Source organism: Aspergillus steynii, assembly GCF_002849105.1.
Source record: "Aspergillus steynii IBT 23096 chromosome Unknown P170scaffold_7, whole genome shotgun sequence".
Lineage (NCBI taxonomy): Eukaryota > Fungi > Ascomycota > Eurotiomycetes > Eurotiales > Aspergillaceae > Aspergillus > Aspergillus steynii.
In genome coordinates, this window is record NW_020194404.1 from 450,713 (window position 1) to 467,032 (window position 16,320).

The 16,320-nt window shown below is 54.9% G+C and overlaps 6 protein-coding genes across 6 annotated transcripts; 3 read left to right on the forward strand and 3 right to left on the reverse strand.

The window, feature by feature from the left end:
* Positions 1 to 282: 282 nt before the first annotated feature.
* P170DRAFT_478429 (putative long-chain fatty acid transporter) lies at positions 283 to 2,375 on the reverse strand (the record flags this gene model as incomplete). The annotated part of the gene is made up of 3 exons (XM_024853559.1): positions 283 to 1,443; positions 1,506 to 2,290; positions 2,354 to 2,375. The coding sequence occupies 3 exons, from the start codon at positions 2,373 to 2,375 to the stop codon at positions 283 to 285; spliced, it is 1,968 nt and encodes a 655-aa protein (XP_024700768.1).
* A 493-nt stretch (positions 2,376 to 2,868) lies between these two features.
* Positions 2,869 to 4,257, reverse strand: P170DRAFT_364006 (aspartate/tyrosine/aromatic aminotransferase; the record flags this gene model as incomplete). The annotated part of the gene is made up of 3 exons (XM_024844620.1): positions 2,869 to 3,616; positions 3,691 to 4,148; positions 4,225 to 4,257. The coding sequence occupies 3 exons, from the start codon at positions 4,255 to 4,257 to the stop codon at positions 2,869 to 2,871; spliced, it is 1,239 nt and encodes a 412-aa protein (XP_024700769.1).
* A 406-nt stretch (positions 4,258 to 4,663) lies between these two features.
* Positions 4,664 to 8,554, forward strand: P170DRAFT_466782 (putative ATP-dependent permease ADP1). Its single transcript, XM_024852440.1, has 4 exons — positions 4,664 to 4,708; positions 4,777 to 6,572; positions 6,629 to 8,050; positions 8,118 to 8,554. Exons 2-4 carry the CDS (start codon positions 4,941 to 4,943, stop codon positions 8,352 to 8,354), a joined length of 3,291 nt encoding a protein of 1,096 aa, XP_024700770.1. The 5' UTR covers positions 4,664 to 4,708; positions 4,777 to 4,940; the 3' UTR covers positions 8,355 to 8,554.
* A 585-nt stretch (positions 8,555 to 9,139) lies between these two features.
* On the forward strand, positions 9,140 to 9,832 carry P170DRAFT_478432 (cornichon family protein; the record flags this gene model as incomplete). The annotated part of the gene is made up of 4 exons (XM_024853560.1): positions 9,140 to 9,240; positions 9,379 to 9,534; positions 9,612 to 9,678; positions 9,740 to 9,832. The coding sequence occupies 4 exons, from the start codon at positions 9,140 to 9,142 to the stop codon at positions 9,830 to 9,832; spliced, it is 417 nt and encodes a 138-aa protein (XP_024700771.1).
* A 638-nt stretch (positions 9,833 to 10,470) lies between these two features.
* Positions 10,471 to 12,516, forward strand: P170DRAFT_439226 (WD40 repeat domain-containing protein). Its single transcript, XM_024849794.1, has 2 exons — positions 10,471 to 10,611; positions 10,730 to 12,516. Exons 1-2 carry the CDS (start codon positions 10,495 to 10,497, stop codon positions 12,347 to 12,349), a joined length of 1,737 nt encoding a protein of 578 aa, XP_024700772.1. The 5' UTR covers positions 10,471 to 10,494; the 3' UTR covers positions 12,350 to 12,516.
* Positions 12,517 to 12,613: 97 nt separating this feature from the next.
* On the reverse strand, positions 12,614 to 16,312 carry P170DRAFT_439228 (EF hand domain protein). The gene has a single exon (XM_024849795.1). It carries the CDS (start codon positions 16,176 to 16,178, stop codon positions 12,774 to 12,776), a length of 3,405 nt encoding a protein of 1,134 aa, XP_024700773.1. The 5' UTR covers positions 16,179 to 16,312; the 3' UTR covers positions 12,614 to 12,773.
* Between the last annotated feature and the right edge of the window lie 8 nt (positions 16,313 to 16,320).

A 16,320-nucleotide genomic window follows, 5' to 3' on the forward strand; every position in this document is an offset into this window, starting at 1 on the left:
GAATGTATGATATGCGTAAGAGCGACGCCACATAAGCCAGTCTGATGTACTTTGTATCTGTGGAAGGTACAGCCGGAGAGAAAAAGGATATATAAACATACAGCTAGACTATTGATAGTATAAGAAGGGAATAAAAACAAATGGCAGGGTATCTAAAGACTGTCGGTCAGAGCTTGAAACTTGAAAGCTCGAGTACAGAGAAGTAAGCATAAAACATAAACATAAACAGACGTAAAACAACCATAGTAATATCAAACACTTGACTCAGACTAAGAGAGCAGACTACAGCTTCACCTGCCCCCCCTGAAGTCTGTCCCAGTCCTTCTGTTCAAACGGCACGTAGGTGTTCCCCTGAAGCCAGTAGATCTTGTCGGCGGCCGTGACTAGGGACGGATCCACACCCTCGGTCCGCAGAACGTGTTTCTGCTGCTTGTTGTTCCCCGTGGCCTGCATCTGCGGCGTGAAGCGCAGGAACAGCGGCGCAGCGTAGCGCGGAAGGCTTTTCAGGACATGCGCAGCAAGGCTCTCAAGCGTCGTCGGGCTGGGAGGCGACAAGACGGAGGTATCAGTCGCCTGGAGCTGCTGCTCCATGACGACGGCGGCACAGCCAGCGCGGCCGTCGTGGTTGGGCAGTGCGACGCCGTACACGTTGGCCTCGTGCACGTCGGCATGGGCGCCGAGGATCTCGGCCACTTCGCTGGTGGATACGTTCTCGCTCTTCCAGCGGAAGGTGTCGCCGAGGCGGTCGTTGAAGAACCATCGGCCCTCGGGGTCCCAGCGCACCATGTCGCCGGTGCGGAAGTACGCGTCGCCTTTGCGGAGCACGTCGTACAGGATCTTCCCCTCCGTGGCCTTGGAGTTCCCTAGATAGCCCTGAAATTTGTCGCCCGGATCACGCGCGTCGATCGCCCACATGAGCTCGCCTGGTTCACCGCGCGGAACGGCCTTGCAGAGGCCGGTGGCGGGATCGCGCCAGGGTTGCTGGGATTCGTGGTCGACCTCGACGACTGTGATGCCGCCGCCGAGGATCAGCGAGCTCAGTCCGCCGTTTCGGCCGATGGCGCCGGCGGTGAAGTCGTTGGATGACAGGTTCCAGGATCCCGAGGTGCCTTCGGTGGCGGCGTAGAACTCGGCGATGGTGGGGACGTTAAATCGCTCTTTGAAGCGGTTCCAAATGTCGGGTCGCAAGCCATTGCCGAAGGCGGCGCGGATCGTGTGCTTCTTGTCTAGGTCCTCTCCGGTGACGGGGTCGATGGTGGGAGGGACGGCTAGCAGATATCGGAGGGTTTCGCCCACGTATTGAACGATGGTGGCGTTGCTCTCGCGCGCTTCTCTCCAGAAGTTCCGGGCGGAGAATTTGCGACCAATGATGATGGTGGTGCCAGTCATCAGGCAGGACACAAGCCCTAAAATGCAGGCCGACGAGTGGTAGAGCGGCATGCACTGTGATTCGTGTTAATGGCATGCATCACAACCTCGGAACAAAAAGGTATGACTTTACTTACTGTAAACAACCGATCGCCCTTCGACAGGCCAAGCCAGTTCGGCACGAAGATACCTCCATTCCAGCATTTCCTCCAGCTGACGATCGCGGGCTTGGGAAGACCGGTAGTGCCGCTGGTGTAGATCAGCATCGCCATGTCTCGAAGCGTCGCGCCACTGCGAGCTTCGTCCTCCTCTCGCGTGGCTTCCGTCTGAAGAATTTGGTTCTCCACCTCGGGCGTCAAAAAGACCACCTCTACCGGGCCCTTTCCTTCGCGGAAGTCGGGCGATCTCAAGGTCTCGATCTGCTCCGGTGGGAAAGATGGGTGGACTTCTTCGTCCACGATGAGCAGCCGCGCCGTCGAGGTTTGGATGCTGTGCGACAAGGGCTTCCCCGCCAGGTTATAGTTGATCAGGGCGGGCACCGCACCGATGCTCCAGAGACCCATCATCAAGAAGACAAACGTGGAGGAGTTCATGAAATCAATTGCCACGACTTCCCGGGGCTTGACCCCGTGAACATTCTTCAACCAGGTGCCATAGCGCAACGCCGTCACATACGTTTCGTGGAAGGTCCAAGAGCGTCCGTTGTAGACGACGAATTCGGCATCTTTGGTCGCGGGGGCCAGCGCATGCTGTTCCAGGATGTAGAAGAGATTCACGCTATCCCGACGAAAGGCAAGGCGGGATTTGACGATTGATTTGAGCAAACCACCGATCAACTTGACATCATAGAATAGCGCGTACTTGGCATTCAGGTATGCGAAAGTGGTTGCGGCGGCAGGCGCAAGAAGCGAGAGGGGGATATCTAATCAGCTCTAGTGAGTGTGATGATAATAGAGGGAAGCTGAAGGATTTGTTGGCAACATACCGGGAATCGAGATGGGTAGCATCGTAAACACTGGCAACCGCGATGTTCAAGAGGTGGTATGACGCAGGAATTCCAGGTACGAATGCCGAGGAGTGGGCCAGAACGAGAGATCGGCACGAGGCAACACAGCAACGACTCCGAGGGGAAATTAACAACGGGAGGGAAGCGACGCGGATAAGTAGGCGATGAAAAGGGTGAGGGGAACCATGGAAGTGCAAATGGCCAAGGAGGAAAAGTTGCCTCGGTTCGATTCATGGCTCGCCGGCATATTCGGATGCGGTTAGAGAGCGAGTTATGCTCGGCACCGATTCACAATAATGGACGATGGGTTTGACAAGAGATCCACTTCTTAGTGCCGGTCCCGCTTGCAGGAGTTTCATCATCTCTACTCCGTACTTCGAACTGCACCAACGATGCTCTGGATACAATCGCGTCGTTACTGTGTTACCAACGACATCTTGGCGTCACATGTGGACCGCGGACGATGACGCGATGGCGTTGATTCGTTTATTCGTTTATTCGGACGAAGCCACCATTAAGGGTTTCTTCCTCACCACCGGCACCTCGTCGTATCCCTCGTCCATAAACGAGGCAAGCGCCTCCAATCCCTTCTTCAACACCTCGGTCTCCTGCACAAATCCGATGCGCACGTAGCCGTGGAAGTCCTCTCCTTCGCCAAAGCAAAGGCTGCCCGGAACAAACATCACCCCAGTCCGTTGCAGGAGCGTCTCGCAGAAGGCGACATCATCTACGGGTTTTCCCATCTTGTTGAACCGCACAAATGCCGTCGTGCCCGCGCGTGGTTTGACCCATTCACATGCCCACCGATGCGACTCGATAAATGTCTCCAGGATCGCCAGGTTTGTCTTCGCTAATTCGATGTTTCGTTTTAACAGTCCGTGGAGGCAGGCGGGCGCCAAGGCATAGCTTGCAACCGCATCGTCCAGTTGACTCACGGAGATCGTGGTGTAGTCTCGAGCAGCCGCGCAGGTTTCAATCACCGAGCGATCGCGCGACGCAATCCATCCGACCCGGATCCCCGCCAGACTGTATGCCTTCGACAGCGATCCCGTTACAATTGTGCGTTCATACCCCAGGGACAAGAGGGATGACGGAAAGTCCGCGTCCATCGGCGTAATGGAGTGGAAAATAGGCCGGTAGACTTCGTCGGCATGGATGTAGATCGAGGAGCTTCGGGCAATCTTAACAATCTCCTCCAGTGTGGCTTGCGGTATGACGGCTCCGGTCGGGTTCTGGGGATTGCTGTTCAACGGAAAGGAAACAAGCCGTTCGCGTTAGGCAAGACACCGAAAGGCAGACAAGGAAGGAAGGCATACTTGAGAATGATTAATTTGGTGTTAGGTCGGATGAGTGTCTTCAACTCCTCGATATCCAATTTCCACCCATCCTTCTCCTTGGACTTCCACAGACTCACTTCCGCGCCAAGCGATTCTGGGACCGAATAGAGCTGCTGGTATGTGGGGTAATGACAGATGACATGGTCCCCGGGTCCAACCAACGAGTAAAGCAAGAGGAAATTAGCATGAATGGCCCCGGTGGTAATCAAGACATTATCCTGTGGCAGCGGCGTGGGGGTTTTGACCGAGTAGAGGTTGGCCAAGGTACTCCGAAGGCGCTCCGACCCCCGAATGGCTCCGTAGGTCAGCTTCGAGGAGAGATCCAAAGGACTGGTAGATTTGTCTTCGGAGATTTCCTGGAGGTCGTTCACAGAAATAGAGGCGCAGCAAGTCTCCGCAACATTGTACTGGGCCTGAAGTTCATACTTGTCCATCCACTTTGATTGGCACCGCGGGGTTAGATGGGACTGTGGGGGAGCAGATGAAAGATGAGGCAGGGTGGGCGCAACGTACTTGTTCCACTGCAAATTCTTTGAACTGAACCATGGTGGTGGTCTGGTCTTCGCAAAAGCCTGGCGGGGGTTTCGGATATTCTGAGGAATCGTTGACGTTGGAGGTTGACTGAGGGTTTTGCAATTGGTCGCGATGCCAATATGGGACACATCACGTGATACGATACAGCAGATGCCGGGGAAGAAGTAGAGATCGACAGCACAGGGCCAGAGAATAAAGGAGGTGACAGGATGAGATCGACACAAGATATACTTGTCGACCTCGAGCTCCATTTAGTACTCCGTACTCAGAACTCAAGGACTGTAGCAGACCCGATCGAGTCCAACGCTGACAGGTCATGTGACGCGGCTACCCCGAGGGATGCCCCAGGCTGCCAGGCACCGGCATCGTCATCGCCCCGTTGCGTTTCACCTGCGCCTTTCCGCCTCGCCCCAGCCAACTTCTCTCCATCGCTCCATCCACCGCTTCTTTGCTCCCCTCCCCGGTAAGTTGGCGTCCAGAATACTCGGCTTATTTCCCTATCACTTATCACGTTCTCTTTCTCGACTCTAGACTTTGGCTGCATTCGGATTGCGTGGTGTGCAATCCCCCGACCAGTCCTCCAGTGATCGGGCTACTCCGCATTGGTCGCTCTCCGCCCCGTTCCCAACAGATACGCCGACGAACCATAGGACCGGTGGTCGTCTTGCAACCCACGACTGCTTTCCGGGTCCACGATGCGGTTACAAGCATCAGTCGGGTTCTCGTTGGCCACATTTCTGTCGTTCTCCGCATCGGCCATCGCGCAGAGCAGCAACTACACCGATGCCGCTGACCTACAGTCTCCGCTCCTCGCCTCCTTCATCGACCGTCCCAAGGACTGCCCGCCTTGCTTTAACTGCCAACTAGACGCCTTCCAGTGCAACCAGTTTGCCCCCTGTGACAAGTTTACTGGGAAATGTGTCTGTCCCCCGGGATTTGGCGGAGATGATTGTTCGCAACCCGTCTGTGGCTCGCTGGCTGACGGCCACGAAAGAGCTCCTCGAAAGGGCAATGAATGCTCGTGCGAGGATGGCTGGGGTGGAATCAACTGCAACGTCTGTCAAACAGACAATGCATGCAATGCAATGATGCCAGATAGAGAAGGGGGTGTTTGTTACAAGCAAGGCGTCACGGTCAAGGAGAACTTCCAGATGTGTGACGTTACGAACCGCAAGATTCTTGATCAGCTGAAGGAAAGAAAGCCGCAAGTGACCTTCTCTTGTGAGGCAGAGGATGAGACCTGTAACTTCCAGTTCTGGGTGGGTCAACGGGAGTCATTCTACTGCGGCCTAGACAAGTGTGAATGGGGTCTGGAAACCACTCATAACCAAAACAAAACCCACTACCGATGCGAGACCATCCAATGCAAGTGTATCCCAGGACGAATGCTCTGCGGTGAGGAAGGCTCCATCGACATTGGAGATTTCCTTGAGGAGTCGATTCAGGGTCCGGCTTCCTTCTCGACCGTGTCAACCGAGGGTGGAAGCCCGGAAGATGGCAGCAAGTTTCAGGAGCCGGCGATGAATGATCTGATCAAAAGCGTTTTCGGAGATGAAAGCATCACTCTGAACTGCGATGCCGGCGAATGCTTGTACAAGACCGATGTGCCGGGATATACCCGGCCTGTCAAGCAAATCAACACTCCGCTGATTGCCGGCGTCATCGCAGGATGCGCGCTCTTTGTCGTTGCGGTCATCTTGATCGTGTGGTACTTGTCGCGCCGATCTTATCGCGGACGCATTCATCTCCCTCTTACCGATGAGTCGGATGATGAAGCTGCCAAACTTCTGGCTGAACACAGACCGGCAGCTCTGTACTGGGACAACGTTTCATACTTCTTGAACGGGAAGGAAATTCTCTCCGGTATTCAGGGTGCCTCGCAGCCGGGCCAGATCACCGCCATAATGGGCGCGTCGGGCGCTGGAAAAACCACGTTTTTGGACATCCTGGCCCGGAAGAATAAGCGAGGAGCCGTTCAGGGCAACTTCTACGTGAACGGCGAAAAGCTTAGTGACCACGACTTCAAAGGCATGATCGGATTTGTTGACCAGGAGGATACTATGCTTCCCACTCTGACCGTCCACGAGACTATCCTGACCAGCGCGCTCCTGCGCCTGCCGAGGGACATGGGCCGAGCAGCCAAAGAGCAGCGGGTATTTGAGGTCGAAAAACAACTTGGAATCTTCCACATTAAAGATCAGCTCATCGGTTCTGAAGAGGGTAAAGGTCGTGGTATCTCCGGTGGCGAGAAGCGTCGGGTTGGTATTGCTTGCGAGCTGGTCACTAGCCCAAGCATCTTGTTCCTTGACGAGCCTACCAGCGGACTCGTAAGTTTCCAAACCCAGACCCATCATCTACCCAGACTAATGGCATTACTTATCAGGACGCTTTCAACGCTTTCAATGTGGTCGAGTGTTTGGTGACTTTGGCGAAGACCTACAACCGGACGGTCATCTTTACTATCCACCAGCCTCGATCCAATATCGTTGCACTCTTCGACCGCCTTGTTCTTTTAGCGCAAGGCAAAACCGTATACTCCGGCCCTTTTTCGACATGCCAGCGATACTTTGACAACTCCGGATACTCATGTCCTCCCGGCTTCAATATTGCGGATTACCTTGTGGACATGACCATGCATGCCAGTGTTACTCGGTCTCATCACGAGGAAATCGAGTCACCTCTGCTGGATGTTCGTACAGACCCGCCCAAGACCGCTTCGAGCAGCCTCAGAGCCGTCAAATCTGTTGCCAGTGCGTCGAACGCAAGCATCGAAGACAACTCTAGCAGTACCTTGGATGCAAGTCGCCGACCGAAGAGTAAGCGACGGGTCTCGCTCAAGCAACGCCAGGACAGACAGCTCTATTCTCGGAAGAAGGATATGGAAGCCCCGCCTACGCCTAAGACGGATGAAGAGGACGCCCAGATTGATGAGGTCGCCGAGAACACTCAGCAGTGGCTGCGCCTTTCGCGTCAGCCTGGCAATGTCCCCCCGCAAATCCTCGACGATCCAGACCACCTGCCGCCGGCGGCTCCCGGCCAAACGGACCTGGACGTTCTCGTTGCCAACTATTCTTCATCGGATGTCGCCCGCTCTGTGCACGACGAGATTGTCGCCGCGGTCCAGACCGCGCGCGCAGCGAACGGATCGACCAACTCAGACATCTTGTCCGACCGCCCTACCGGAGTGCCGAAGAACTACGCCCGTGTCGGTCTGGTTCGACAGTTTCTCATTCTGTCGCAGAGGACCTGGCGCAACCTGTACCGTAACCCGATGCTGATGCTCACGCACTACGCCATTTCGATCCTGCTGGCCGTGTTGTGTGGCTACCTCTTCTACGGGTTGACGGACGACATCAAGGGCTTCCAGAACCGACTGGGTCTCTTTTTCTTCATTCTGGCGCTGTTCGGATTCAGTACACTCACCAGCCTGACGGTGTTCTCTACAGAACGCCTTCTGTTTGTGCGGGAGCGAGCCAACGGCTATTACCATCCCATCACGTACTTCGCCTCCAAGGTGGTATTTGACATTGTACCCCTGCGAATCCTTCCCCCCATCATCATGGGCATTATCGTATATCCTATGACCGGATTGATCCCGGCCTGGCCGGAGTTCTTCCGATTCCTTCTGGTCCTGGTGCTCTTCAACCTGGCGGCAGCCAACATCTGCCTCTTCATCGGCATTGTCTGCCGCGACGGCGGAGTGGCCAATTTGATCGGCAGCTTGGTGATGTTGTTTAGTTTGTTATTTGCCGGGCTGTTGCTCAACCACGACGCCATCCCCAAGTCTGCCTTGTGGCTCCAAACGGTACGTCCTCTGGCCCTGCCCTTCTTGGTTCTTAGTTTCTCGATCGGAAATGCTAACGGGACTCCAGCTGTCCATCTTCCACTACGGGTTCGAGGCCCTCATTGTCAACGAGGTTACGTTCTTGACCCTCATCGACCACAAGTACGGGCTCGACATCGAAGTTCCGGGAGCCTCTATTCTTAGTGCATTCGGATTCGACACGCTCGCACTGTGGAAAGATGTGATCGGACTGGCGGTCATCTCGGGGGCGTTTATTGTCATCGCCTACGGTGCTATGCATGTGTTGCTGGTTGAGAAGCGGTGATTCGGTTGACAAGTGTAGTGTATATACGATGTCTTTGTGCTAGTATTGTGTTTTTGTTCCTTTTGTCGCATGTCATTCGCACGGGAACATTCCTATAGTTCAGGTAGTGCGGATGTCAATAATGGTTGTTTTTGGGATGCCTCAGGAATGGGCCGATGCGGAGAGCAGCACGTGCACCGCGTCATCATCTCATCGTGACGGAATAAATTCCATCCAAAGAGGATGAGACTTCTGTCATCTTTTGGAACCCTCTGTAGTCTGTACATATCCGCTCATTCTGTATCCAATGTCCATAAAGGAGCCAGATAGATGGACTCCACTGTCCAGTAATCACTAGGCTGCGAGACCGATTCGGTTGCGGTGGCTGGGAGGCGGATGGACCTCCACAAGGGATCCGATCGGTCTTTAATCAACAGTAGCCTCGGGGCTGGTCTCTCTGTCAGGAGATTCGGTGGCATTCCGCGTCTTTCTGGCGGACTGCCCGTGCATCTGCCATCGTAGAGTCGGTAGGATTGTAGAATTATCGGATCTCTTGAAGGGAAGTGACATCGCCCGGGGACTCACCGCCTTCGAATCCACACCAACTTGGCTGCTCCTCTTCTGCTTCTCTCGCTCTCTCGCTTCCTTTCCCTCTCCCTCTCCACTCTCCATCCTTCTGTCTCTCCGACTCCGAGCTTTGCTCTCCTTGATCCCTTCGCCCTCCCTCGCGGGTCCTCGTCTTCGTTTCTTTTCCCTCCCCACCCACTTTCTCACCACTTCCCTCCGATTTTGGAATTTTTCCCATGATGTCCGGTGAAGCGTGGCTCTACCTGTTGGCGGTGTTGATCAACGCCGTCAACTTGTTCCTACAGGTGTTCTTCACGATTATGTACAGTGATTTGGAATGGTGAGCACCTCTGCGTCCCGTCTCGTATAATTTTTCAAGTCCTGTGGCTGCCTGTCTTTGCGCCGCAATCGGCAACTCGCACTCAATTGCGCCGGTGATAAGCTAGCGAGCTAAGCTAACCGGTCCTCCCAACAACAGTGACTACATCAACCCTATCGATCTCTGCAACCGTCTCAACGCCTACATTATCCCCGAGGCCGCCGTTCATGGATTCTTGACTTTCCTCTTCGTGATCAATGGCTACTGGCTGGCGATCGTGCTGAACTTGCCTCTGTTGGCTTTCAACGCCAAGAAGTACGTTATGTCTGACTGACGCTGCGAACTCCCTTCTGGTGATGGACATGTCAGCTAACTAGGCTTTCCCGTGACAGGATCTACGATAACCAGCACTTGCTGGATGCGACCGAGATCTTCCGCAAGCTCAATGTGCACAAGAAGGTCAGTCCGCTCCCGGGTTTACGTCATACCGACAGGGAACCGCTCGCTAACTGTAACACAGGAATCCTTCATCAAACTGGGTTTCCACCTGTTGATGTTCTTCTTCTACCTGTACAGCATGATCGTCGCTCTGATCCGCGACGAATCCCACTGACTTCGCGGCGAAACGGAACATACGATGCGCCACGGGCGTCCCGACGGACGTGTCGCGTGATGTACCAGGTCGGTCCGGCCGTGGACGAGAGAAGGGATTCGAGGACGACTCTCTGACTTTTGAGACTCCGCCACCATATATTGCTGCGGCCCTCTCAGCGATGGGAGCTTCTCCCATAATTCGATCGTTTAGGGCTGCGTGGACTGGCCGGAGTATGTAGCAGTAGGAGCAAGTGGCCAGGAGCAACTGGGACGACGTGGATATTAGGGGTTGCACCTGGCAGGTTCTGTTTTTGGATTCTAATGACGTTGGGAGATGAATGGAACCACGACATTTCTCACGATGGCGTGGCATGGAATTTTTTTTTTTTTTTATTATTGCTTGATCTTTTCTATTTCATGTTGATGCCTTAATGTGTGCTGTATATACCTCTAGCGGTGTGACAAACAATGAGCGTACGATACCCTCGGAGTGCCATGAGAGTAGAGTAGAGATGAGGAGCTGTGCAGGAGAGTAGATGGAATATATTCATGGAGACGACGGAGCATCGCCGGATCTTCGCAACGGGGCGGTGCCGCCGCCCGTAAAACTGCCGGACTTTCATTCTTTCTTCCTTTTCCCTCCAACTCTCTTCCTCATTTTCCCCGACACCCCCGTCCACCATGGCCTCGTTACTAGGCGCTGGTTACGATTCCAGTGACGATGACTCGACGCCCCAGATCCAGGGAGCTGCTCCCTCGGCGACCAAAATTGTCGCTGCCCCGGAAGTGAACACAGAGGTTTGGTCCCTCCAGCTTTTCCTAGCTTTATCCCGCCCCGAATACATGTTTCCTGCGTTCCTAGTTTTATCAGTCCGACATATCGCGATCACGTCCCCGGTATCTAACAATTCCACAGGACCAGGCGCATATGCAAATGATGCTGGCTAACACCTCGTCGACGGCCCTCACCTACAACGCGACCTACGACGATCTCGCGCGGCCGACGCAAGGTCCCTCCAACCCTTTCAAGCCTGACGGGCCCGCCAACGGCCTCAAGCGCAAAAACGTACCGACCGGATTCGCCGAAGAGGCCGCCATCAGCGAGGCGACTTTTGCCGCGCAGCATCGCACTTTCCAAAGTCTGGGGTATACGCGCAACCCGACGCTCCCCGGGCAGTTTGTCGGCGATCTAGAGCAGGCCGCTCAGTATGGCGGTCGGGATGTCATTCAGATGAAACCGTCCAAGGAGACGTCGGCGGCTCTCCGGGCGAAGCGACAAAGGAAGGGCGACCCGAGCATTGTCGAGGGTGCGGGCGCATATCTTGGACCCTGGGCGAAATACCAGGATGATGACCACGTGTACGAAGAGGAGGTCGCTCTGGCGGACCAAGAACTTGCCAGCGACGAGGAATACGTGGAGGAGGAGATCGCGCCGTCGAACATGCCGGCCATGAGCAAGGAGGCGACGGATTACCAGGACGATTCGTCCAAGGTGGAAACGACCGAATTCCACGGCTCCGAGCAGTTCGACTACATGGGCCGCACGTATATGCACGTCCCGCAGGATCTGGATATCGATCTGAAGAAGGACGTGGGCAGCATCAAGAACTACGTGCCCAAGAAACTCATTCACACCTGGAAGTCCCACACCAAGGCCATCACGTCGTTGCGGTTCATCCCCAACTCCGGTCACCTTCTCCTGTCGGCTGCGGCGGACGGCAAGGCCAAGATCTGGGACGTGTATCACCAGCGCGAGCTCCTGCGCACTTTCTCGGGCCACAACAAGGCCATCACCGACACCGACTTCCACCCGACGGGGAAGACCTTCCTCACGGCCTCCTACGATCGGCAGATCAAGCTCTGGGACACCGAGTACGGAAAATGCCTGGGTCGCTTCTCGACGGGCAAGACGCCGCACGTCGTCCGCTTCAACCCCAACCCCGAGCTCTCGCACGAGTTCCTGGCCGGTATGTCCGACAAGAAGATCGTGCAGTTCGACACGCGCTCGGGCGAACTCGTCCAGGAATACGACCACCACCTGGCAGCCATCAACACCATCACCTTCGTCGACGAGAACCGCCGCTTCATCTCCACCTCCGACGACAAATCCCTGCGCGCCTGGGAATACGGCATCCCCGTGCCCATTAAGTTCATCGCCGAGCCCTACATGTTCGCGCTCACGCGCGCCGCGCCCCACCCCAACGGCAAATACGTTGCCTTCCAGTCCGGCGACAACCAGATCGTCGTCTACGGCGCCACCGACAAGTTCCGCCAGAACCGCAAGAAGAGCTTCCGCGGCCACAACAACGCCGGCTACGCCATCGACCTCAAGATCTCCCCCGACGGCCAGTTCATCTCCTCCGGCGACAGCGGCGGCTACGTCTGCTTCTGGGACTGGAAGACCGGCAAGATGTACCACAAGATCATGGCCGGCGGCAAGGAAGGCGGCGCGACGACTTGTTTGGACTGGCATCCTCAGGAAACTAGTAAGGTGGTGACGGGTGGTTTGGATGGGTTGATTAAATATTGGGATTGAGTGGTTTCAATCCATCTTCATAGTATATGAATCGGATTTCTTTTAACGGTTTAATTCAACTAGATATATTGGATCCCTCTTCGAGGTACTTTCGACGTTTTTAGTTTTCTTCGTTTGTACGTGGTACATGTAAATCGATAATGTGGATATCTCATTTTCAAAAAGCGAAATATAACCTTGACTCTCGAATACAATATACTGAGATAATAGTCTACTTCGTACATCACATAATGCCAGATCTATAGATTTATTCAACTGACAGCACGAATGTCAATGATTTCAGATTAGAGATTGATATGGTATTCTTCATGAATGTAAATGTTAAGCATGTTTTGTGAGCCCAAGTCATCACGGAAAGAAAGATCACTGTACAGAGGTTTCCCGAGCTCTCCCACATCAGAAGCCATCTCATCAGCCAGTCGGATTAAAAGCTGGCCATCTCGATCCAGCTGGCGACAAATGCCAATCGACGGCCTCGATCGGCGGACATGCGCCGCGTGAATTCATCGAAGTTCAGCTTGGCACCGCTGCCGCCGCGCTGATGTGCTTGGCGCTCGATGTAGTTCAAGTACGCCCACCGTGAGAGGACCAGTTGAGAGGGGGGTTGAGGCGCGGCGTTTCGACGGGGAGGCGAAGGACTGGCGGTGGGAGGGAGAGGTTGGATAGGGGAGGGGGAGTGTTTGGGCGCGGTGGCCTCGGCTTCGGGCGAGAATGCTGCGAGAGAGGCGGGCGCCGACGAGGTTCCAAAGAAGGAGGCCGCGCCTTGGGGTGGGAAGCGGAGTTCGGGGGGAAGGTTGTGTTGCTGGACGTCGTCGAAGATGGTATGGACCGAGGACGAGTCGGAGCCGGAGTCAAAGGCATCCAGAGTGCCTTCGTTAGGACGATGTTGCGGCAGAGTAGGATCGAAATCTGTCTCCACAAAGGCAGGTTGTCTCCCTTCCATGGTTAAAGAACCTCGAGGGAATGTGGCCGGTGGAAGGGCCAGTTCGTCGGCGTGTATCTCTGGCGAGGTCAAGACAATAAGTCCGTCGGCGTCCTCGCTTTCTTCCTCCTCTTCGTCCTCATCGGCTTCTTCTTCCACCTCGTCAGGCTGTGCGAGGTGTGTGGGCCGGACGTCGTCATCCGGGAGTCGCAGCTCGGGGGATCGAGGAGCGAAAATAGGGCTATCTCGCAGAGGCTGAAGAGGGGGGCTTCTAATCGAATATCCCGCACGGTCAAGAAGCTCCTCAAGCGGTCGATCGCTGAATGGGTTCTTCTCGTCTTCCTCGGTCTCCTTACTCTCTTCCTCCGCCCTTTGCTTCTCCTCGCGTTTCAATATCTGGTCGAATTGATTTTCAGGACGCTGCTCGGCCAGCTCAATTTCTCGGGCCCAGAACTTGCGTTCAGCCCGGGTGTCATAGGCTTCCATGAGCAAGTCTTCCTTCGGCTTGAACAGAATATCCAGTAACTCGTTGAAGCCTTGCTGAGTCACCTGGTAGAGAATCTCCTTTCCTACGTCCTTCTCAACCTCGGGGACTTCAAACCCTCCCCATCTCTCACCAACCAATATGCTCCGTGAAGATGTCGACGGATTGGATCGCACGTCGTAGTCATCCGTAATGTCGTCCTGGAAACGAACCTTGGATGATGATCGAGACCGGGGAGACGGCGGGTGAGACTCAAAATGATCATCGAGTGCGTCTTCGTCGGACATTTTTTCGGCATCAGGGTCAGTCTCGTAACCCTCTGGAGCAGTCGCCCCGTCTTCTTCATCGGTATAAAATGCTCTTCGGCGCCACCGCTCATCGATGCCGTGTCGGCGGACCTCATCCACTTGCCGCTGGTCATCATCGTACATCCTGTTATACACGGCTGTGTCGATGCGAGCTCTGTCAACCGGATCGGTGACTTCTTCGAGGGGCACAGCTGCTCCAAGAGCGCTGACAATATCTTCCTCAAGAATGTGCTCAGCGGGAGGCCAGCGGTCAGTGGCCACCGACGAGCTCGAGCCATCGACAGAGCTACCGCCTTCATCATCATCATGATGATCGAAATTTTCGCTCCTTCTGGCCGATGCACGGGGCCCAGTTGGCGTCGATAGCCGCACGGAGGGAAACAACGGACGCACGCTGCCGAAACTGGTTCGAACAGCAGAATCTCCAACAACTGAATGTCGATTTCCAGTGTCGGTTCCATCGGGCCTCAACACACCTTCGCTATCAATGATATCCATATCCCCTTCCGAGTTCATGCGTTTTCCTTCCCCGGTTCTAGACGCTTCGCCAGAGGGAATGTTGCCAGGGAACGCGGAGCTGATCGGTTGCATTCCTAGAACGACGTCTCGTGCGCCGCCCTCTAAAAAGTCATCTTCCATACCCGCAACCATGTCACGAGTAAGCTCTCTGCTGAGGGTGTAGTAGGCACGGAATACCCGTAAGAAATCCTTTCGCTCGACGTAACCGTCACCGTCGATGTCGTAGCCACGGAAAACGCGACGCATCCTTTCATCGATGCTCTTATTATTGAGACTGGCGAGACCTTTGAGAAATTCCTCAAACCCAATAAGACCATCGCCATTGGTATCGTAAAATGCAAACATCCGATCATATATGAGACTAGGCGGGGGAGGGCGGATCGATGTGTTGGGAACAAAGCACCGGTCAAACGTCTTGCGGTCGATAGCCATGCAGAGTTTATTGGGATCATCGTTCCATTCATGGTTTGCAAGGCAGCGGAATTGGTCCCAGAGCGCATCAAGCTCCGTGTTCTCAAGACTAGTCTCCTTCATTAGACGTTTTGCTAGAGATCGAGGTAGGCTGCGTGGGAGCATAGACGGCTTCCCTGGATACCACACGGGCTGAGACTGTCGAGGGTTCCCTAAGAATGGCGCTGGAATCCGGACCTTGTAAAAAAGATGGGTTTTGATGTGTACTTGCATGGCCTCGCATGTCTCGCAGAGATCGTAGTCAATGCAGTTCGCGCAGCGATACCGAATGCCTTGGATGGGCATGGCTCCGCAGCTGTTGCACGTCACACCTCTGTGGATGTATCCATCCCTTCGGGCCTGATCCTCCGCAATGTGATAGAGCAAGTTGAGCAAGTTCTGACCTTCGCGCGTCGGAGAAGACTCGTTGTTGCCGTCGCGCCACGAAAAGACGCTCTGATCATCGACCACCGTCTCGCCACCATCCATATTGATCGCGGGCGGAGATTCATCCGGGAAAGTCGATGTGGATAGCGTGACTCTCTCGCCATTTTGCCGACGCCGTCGCAGTTCGTCCCCGTAATTGTTGTCCGCGTTAAACCGGGTCAATGCCCGCTCGATGCCTGCGCGAGAGATTCCCCGTTGCTGAAGCTGCTCGGTCAAGTATTCTCGCTCGGGGCTCCCATCATCCAAAGCATGTGTCGGCGGGAAGTCGAGGGCCAGGAAGGACTCCAAAAACGTGTCTTCCATCATTTCGCGCATCCGCTCGGCATGCGCCTCGGGGACTCCGACTTCCTCCATCAGCTGGTCCCGCGTCGCCAGTAGCGACGGCAGCAAGCCGCTTTCCACCCGGCGACCATCTTCCGTCTCTATGCGAAAAGTTCCGTATACTCCATTCTGGCGTTCCAGTTGTTCGAGGTGGGCGATAGCGCGAGAGGAGGGTGTTTCGGCGGCGGCAGGCGGTTCGGGCTCATTCCGTCTCGTGCGGCGAACAGCTCTCCGGCGGCGAAGAGATGACTGCGATGATGAAGACGATAGAAGCTGGTTGTTAACATAAACGAGAGCGTAGGCGGCGACAACTCCCGTGAGCAGGTAGAGGACTGGGCGATACCGTGACAAGTCCGGTCTAGAGTGAGAATCCGACATGGCGGTGCAAAGTTGTACCCCAGCTATGGAACAGAGCTCATTATTATCTTCGAATTCTCATCTAGCAGTAACGAGAAATAAAATTCCGAGGGTCGCAGATTATGACAAAAGAATGACTTTGGGGAAGAGGGGAGTTGCTAAA

Coding starts and splice junctions, on each gene's coding strand:
- P170DRAFT_466782 (XM_024852440.1), top strand. CDS start 4,941: ATGCGGTTACAAGCATCAGTCGGGTTCTCGTTGGCCACATTTCTGTCG. Junction 6,573..6,628: donor ACGAGCCTACCAGCGGACTC/GTAAGTTTCCAA, acceptor ATTACTTATCAG/GACGCTTTCAACGCTTTCAA. Junction 8,051..8,117: donor CTGCCTTGTGGCTCCAAACG/GTACGTCCTCTG, acceptor ACGGGACTCCAG/CTGTCCATCTTCCACTACGG.
- P170DRAFT_439226 (XM_024849794.1), top strand. CDS start 10,495: ATGGCCTCGTTACTAGGCGCTGGTTACGATTCCAGTGACGATGACTCG. Junction 10,612..10,729: donor CCCCGGAAGTGAACACAGAG/GTTTGGTCCCTC, acceptor ACAATTCCACAG/GACCAGGCGCATATGCAAAT.
- P170DRAFT_439228 (XM_024849795.1), bottom strand. CDS start 16,178: ATGTCGGATTCTCACTCTAGACCGGACTTGTCACGGTATCGCCCAGTC.